At 40.3% G+C, this 6,830-nt stretch overlaps 1 protein-coding gene across 1 annotated transcript in view; it reads right to left on the bottom strand.

Annotated features, from left to right (window-relative positions):
• GRK3 (G protein-coupled receptor kinase 3) overlaps positions 1–6,830 on the bottom strand; it is a 152,854-nt gene that overhangs the window by 47,116 nt on the left and 98,908 nt on the right. The window contains 3 exon segments of the mRNA XM_019506662.1: positions 2,074–2,165; positions 2,871–2,922; positions 5,453–5,514. Coding sequence (XP_019362207.1) covers positions 2,074–2,165; positions 2,871–2,922; positions 5,453–5,514 — 206 coding nt within the window.

Below are 6,830 nucleotides of genomic sequence, written 5' to 3'. Positions count from 1 at the left end.
ATACAGCCTGCATGTGGTCTGTGCAGACACAACCAGTATATAACCTAACACCTCCAATATTCCAGACAAGGGCAAAGCAGAGCTTCACCGTGCATTTGTGCAGGAGTGTGGTGATAAAGCTTACCTATGTGTTTTGAGTTTCTAAAACAAACCTATATGCTCACAGAAAATCTGCGTCTACAGATGCTCTTGTCCTTGGGGCCGTTGCTATGGTAGGAAGCTGTTAAATAACCAGTCTCAATAACCCTTGTTTGTTCTTTGATGTTATTACCTTTGATGAACAATCTGGACCAAATAAAGCTGGCTGACGGCAAATACCTCACTTAGCCATTCTGAGCTCAAACTGTGGGCCAGAAAAGCATCGCTACATCATCTTCTGTGATATGAAGCTTTTTAAACTAAGTCTGGGGCCTCTATTTTTATTGTCCTTGTAGAAGTGGATTTGAGAGCAGCCTCAGGTGTCTGTTCCTGGGTTAGTGGAACACCAATGGCATTTACCTTGGAGGGGTGGCTTCTCAAAGTCCTTGTAGGCAGAAAAGTGCAGCAGAGGCAGCCATCTAAAGCGAATGGGATTTAGATTAGGGATGGGTCAACAGGTTTGGATAAACTAAGAGCTACCCAAACCTCTACCCAAATGTTGAACCTAACCTAGAGCTTGACTTTAGTCTGGAAAAGTTTAGCTGACTTTCCTGCTTCCTATCCTCATTTATTCTAAGCTATTCTCACACCTCTGTGCATCAGGGGAGCTGGGGAAGGCAAAGGTCTTATGCTTCCCTTGTTATTCCTGAGTTTACTGACTTCCCAGCATGGTGCAAGGTTCTTTTATACACTCAGAGAAAACGGACTGTGGGAATGTGAGGACTATTTATTTACGGTGGAAGTCTATTTTATGTGGCTTTTGTCCAAAAGAAAGAGATGCAATTCAAATTCCTGTACGTGGGCCTGAAGACAATATAAAAGGCACATTTTATGAATCAAACTAAATTTAATCAATGCATATGTGCAAAAGTACAGAAACGGGAATAAATAAATTGACTGTGCTGTTGAAATAAACAACTGACATGGAAGGCACTGCGGAAGAATTCAACATGAACATTAAACAAAAGGGACGCTGCTCTTGTTCACAGTCCGAGGTGTGGAGCACCCATGGTTGTGACTGAAGCTAACAGGATCTGCAGATATTCAGTATCTCTAGAGGCAGGAAGGCCATGGTCCAACCAGTGAGAGCTGCGTAAAGATGCCACCAAGTTCAAACAGGCACAAGAGCAGCTACAGAAAGAGTATAAACACCAAGGACCACTTGTCAAACACTTCTCAAAACTGGCCATACAGTGGGCAGTGGGTGAAGTTTCTGCAAAAACTGGGATCTGTGTGCAGGTGGCAGTGACAGAGATGGCAAAGGGTTTGATTTGGGAGCTTGATCTGAGAGCTGCATCTCAGCTGCAATTCAACAGTTGAGTGGCACCTTTCAAACATAAGTAAATGTTGCCACTGTTTTGGGGATCAAAAAGCCTTCCTACGAGTACAAATACTTTTCACTTCCATAGGTCTCGGCCTTAATTTGCCTACAAATTTTTCTCGCAGGGTTGATCCTCCAACGTGCTGAGCATTTGACCATGACTGAGAAAAGCACTTAAGCACACACTTAACTTTAAGAATACAGAAAGTCCCCATTGACTTTAACAGCTATATTCAAGGGCTTAAAATTAAGTGATTTGCTGGAGAGGAGCTTGACTGCTCCATGTAGGATCAAACTCTACATCAGGCACTATGGGAACATCCATGCTGTGACCCCGCCAAGCACAGGACTGCAACTGAGAGTCAACCCCCTACCAGGTTCAGCAGAGAGGCCACATAAACATGCCCTCAGCTGCTCCAGAAATCCAAACTCCTTTTCCATGGATCAGAATACCAGGGATGAAGCTTTGATGCACCATGAAATACACAACAGTAGGACACTGTTCAAAATGATTGCTCTGTGCAGCTGAGATTGTGTAAAGAATAATTAGAGGTTTTTTTCGTTATACACTTCAGAGTTTACACTGGTCATTAAAACACAGAAAATGCACTTACATTTTCCCAGTGTCTGCTTTTCTGCAGCCGTATACTTCACCAAATCCCCCTCTCCCGATTATTCTATGTACACTGAAGTCATTCATGGTTAGCTGCAGATTTAAAGAACACAAAATTAATTTTCCTTGCAAAGTTTCTTAGAAACTTTTACCCTTAAAACTCACTTTAAACAAATGCATTTAACAGGTTACAGTATTTCCTCCCTCCCCCCTGATCACCAAGGCTTTATTAATTGCTTTAAAGAAGGTAGCTTTCTAAAATGCCTTTGACTCCTACACATATACAAGGACTAGTTCAATAAAGAGGTCATGGGAGCTGCAGTGGTCAGTGTGATAAAAAAAGGAAAGCCTGGATGAGGATTTCAGCAGAGATGAAACCAAACAAAGCATCTTAAACAAGCAGGACAACCAAAAGGACTATAGAGATGTGAGACTTAAGATGAAGTTTCAGTACAAGAGATGAGGCAGAGGTTTTGCCAAGTGAGGGCAAACAAATCTCAACCGCGGAAGCAAAGTGAAAAGACAGAGTGGGATGTAGGGTTGTACCCCTTGCCAAAAAGAAGTACTCTGGCAGTCTTAACTTCCTTCAACTACTTCAAAATCAGAAGACTATTATATCAAAACAGGCAGAGAGTATGGCCAAGTTTAGGAGGCTGTGTGCATTTAAGACTAGAACAGTGGATCAGGCTAACACTCCTCATTCTTCAAAGGGCCACTTAAAAAAAGTAATCTCTAACATGAAAGCTCTTCTTCCCCACATCAGCATTTGACAAGATAAATGTGCTTGTAATTACTTACATGAATATTTAGTTCTACATTTTTCCATTGACAAAATCTAGTAAACTTGTCACTGTAAAAAAAAAAAGAAGAATTTAAAAGTTATCTGAAAGTCTTACATAAAGTATTAGTGATATACTACACTCAGGTATTAAAAATCAAGTTCAGGACAAGGTAGTTTGAAGATGAAAACTGTTGTTTTAAAAATTAATTGTTTATCAACTTTCTGTGCATGTTTTATGCTGTATATGCTCTTGCGCTCTATACTTTTGTATTACGTCTTATGAAAGATGCCCAATTTTCTTTATCATTCAAGTCCTCCAGACCCAGCTTCTGACTATAAAAATGTGTAGGGAATTAAAATATAAATAAACAAATACCTAAACAAATAGAGGGAGAGGGAGAGGGGCATAAAATATCACAAAAAGATCATGAAAATCTGAAACTAGGCACTGCAGTTTCTTATTTTAATGAAATGTAAAAATGCCCCAGGGAATAAGTTAGGATGATTTTATCTCAAAATAAAAAAGTCAATATTATTTAATATTGTAAGAGAATAGTATCCTGCAGCTACATAAAGCATAAGATGTTTATTTTCAAAACAGGAAACCCTTATCCTTTAAAGTCATTTGTTACGGTCGTGGCTTGTATGCTGCTTCACGTGGTAGTCTGGCAGCAACAGATCATGGGCCAAAGCCCCCTTACGTGACACTCATGAGAGCCAGTCCCGCTGAGATCAACAGGGCTATCCAGCTGAGCAAGGTTTGCCCCTTACCTTTCCTTATACAACCTTTGCTCTTTGGCTGCAAGCTGTTTGTCTAGGTAACAGAACTGGGGCTTTTTCATAGCAGTATCACCCAAACAAAAGGTTTTTAAACCTTTACCAGGTCAAACTACATGCAATCTATTTTAACAGGTACATGGGGTGGGAAGTAGTCTGATCTAACTGGCTGAATATCTTTATCATTTTGTAACTGGGATACCTGGCAGTTCACACGATACAAGCAGCAAGACTAGTTCTTTGAAGGTGATCTCTCAATATCTATGGTCTCAGATACCACTGCATATGCTCTGAAGAAAACACTTGTGATGCCCACCTGGCCAGCTTAAAATCTGCCCTTATACAACAAGGATGCCCCAGTAGAGAAACAAACCATATCTTTAAAAAGGCCAAACACCCCGCAGTAACCTGCTACAATACAAAAAGACACCCCCTGCCACCGCACCCCCAGTGGTCACCTACCACCACACGCTTGTCAGATTAGAAGAACCATCAAACAACTTCAGCCGGTACTGAAAGATCTGAGTTGGAGAGATCAACTTTTTAGCTGGTCTAATACAAGAGATCACATCTACCCAAAGAACCTTGCCTGCCGATGATCTTAGACCAACACAGCTACAACCAACAACCCTGCAGACTTGGAGAGAAATATTCCCAGCCTCTCTGCTCTTGACTTTCTAGCAGCCCCCTAACCTTGCCCAATTCATCATCAGAAGCAAACTCCCCACGGATTAACAGACATCAAATGGGACACAGCCTTGCCTTAACAACAGGTACTTAATCCATCAACATGTCTCCACTGGTACTACCATCAACACCCCTCCCCAACAATGAACCCATCACACTCTATGGATCCAACACACGCCTCTCCCAAAACGCAATGCATCTGACCCAATACACCAAATGCCCCCATGGGTACCATGTGGGCAAAACCAAACAGCACCTACCTGCCACAGTGAACTCTCGTAGAAAATAACCAAAGGACAGGCACACATGTCGGTAGGAGCATATTTTTCGCAGAACCACACCGCTACTGACCTCACCATCCTCATGCTCGAGGGAAATCTGCCAAACACCTTTCGAAGGCAAACTTGGGAACAACTCAAATAGTTGGAAAAAATCTTTGCAAGCTTTCGGATACAAACACCCTTTGTCACGCTGAGGAAGCCTGATGAAGGGTGTTTGTACCCGAAAGCTTGCAAAGAAGAATTTTTCCAACTATTTGAGTTGATCTAATAAAAAATATCAGATTTATCCAAAGAAACTTGGCTGCCTATGTCCTTAGACCAAGACCTATACCCCTGAAGCTTGAGAACAAAAATTCATGAGCTGGCTGCACACTAGGAACCAAGGACTGAACAACAATATTGATTTTATGACACCATAATAAAATCTACCTGATTCCTGAAATTCTTCCTACACACAAGTAATAAAGACCCTCCTTCCTTTTGCTAGGTCTTCACCTCCCAGTAAATCAAGCTTCTTTTCTTCTGCTAATTGTTTGTCTGCTAACTCTGGGAGCTTCTCCCCGCTCCAATTTCACAGCTCTATCCACTGCTCCTAATGATCACTGTGCTTGCTTTCCTCCTCAGCCCTCAAGAATATTTTGCATTCAAAAGCTTATCTGATTTTATCCCAACTACACAGTTGGTCCAATAAAAGATAACACCTCCCAAAAAAAGCTTGCCGGCTTATAATGCACTATTAATTAAGTAAAGTTACCTAACCATTTCCAAACTTTTTTTTTTGTAGTAAAACACAAGGGACCTGACTAACTGAAGGAGATTATACAGTAGTTGACAGAGTATGTGTAAAGTCATACCTTTCCATAAATTTTTGAAATATATTTCCTCGGAGACTATCACAGATTTCTTCTAGGTATGGCTAAAAGGGTACAAAAATACCTTTAGGTCAGATATATGATAAACTGAATATCCATTATTAGCCAATGAAAACAACACACTGGCTCCAGTATTTTCTGTCCACTGGAAAGGTCAGAGTGCAGAGATCGTTCCTAATCACATGTGATAAGACCATCTTGTAGATGGTAAAAAGCAAGGTGCTTGACATCCTCAACATTCACGAAACCAGCAGTGGTGGCACAAAATACAAATCACACAAGGTTCAACGATCACTTTGTCAGTCCCTCTGCTTCCGTCAAAGAAACTTCACTGACAGTAAGAACATCCCACAGGGCAATCAAGTGCTACTTTAAAATTCAACAGGAAATGCAATACTCTAGACGGACAGCAAATAAATTGAATTTGTCTGCTTGTGAGCGTTAGTTTCAATCTGCACTTCCTAACTTAGGCCCACTTGTGTTAGAGAATACTTACACTATACAAATACAAAATTTCTCATTTTTTTGAGGAAATCAACAGAAAACATAAGTACACTATGGGCACATCTACACATCCTACAGCAACATAATGATGCACTACAGCAACACAGCGATCACATGGGTCTACACGTGATCACCAGCTACATCAGTGGAGCCTTTATAGTGCACCATTACGGTGACATAGCAGAGAAAATCTAACCATGCACCACGCTTTGGTACTTCCAAAAGGAAATACTAAAGTACGGCACCATGGCAATGAGTAGACGCACTCTGTTTGACCAGCCTACTATCTCTTTTAGCATGCAAGGACATAAAAATCCTTTTTTTTTTTAACCTAAAACATTTATAGAATTGTGTAGAAAAGCACTGTAATTACTGCCACAAAGAAGTAAATATTTTTTAAAATATAATTTCCCACTGCATTTAGACACTAGAGATAAACAAATCATCTTCAACATTTAATTCTTCACAATAAAACTGCAAAACAGTCATCATTAAACAGCATATTAATATACCTGGGAATTGTGGAGCAGAATAATTTGATTAGTTTGGGGTAAATACAAAATTTCAAAGGACAGAAAGCTACATGCATTACAATTTTTTTTCTTTTTTGATATTTCAGGTTTCTGGAGGCATTAAGTTGAACTCTGAGCTTCATACCCTAGTTTATGTTTCAAGAGATGTAGGCCCCTGATGTCACAGGGACTCCGTGTAACCATTAAAAGATGTAATTTACTGGTGGTGCCAGAGTAACCATCCAATTCACTCTCTGAACTGCTGTGTAAAATTCCTTATATTCTAGTAATGAGGTTTTACCTTTAACAGTGGCTCCCAATCTTTTTTTTTTTTTTTTTTTTTT

This window comes from Gavialis gangeticus, unplaced genomic scaffold, assembly GCF_001723915.1.
Source record: "Gavialis gangeticus isolate Ggan-Ray unplaced genomic scaffold, GavGan_comp1, whole genome shotgun sequence".
In the NCBI taxonomy this organism is placed as follows: domain Eukaryota; kingdom Metazoa; phylum Chordata; order Crocodylia; family Gavialidae; genus Gavialis; species Gavialis gangeticus.
Note: the sequence above shows the minus strand (reverse complement) of the source record. Positions and strands in the feature narration are given on the sequence as shown.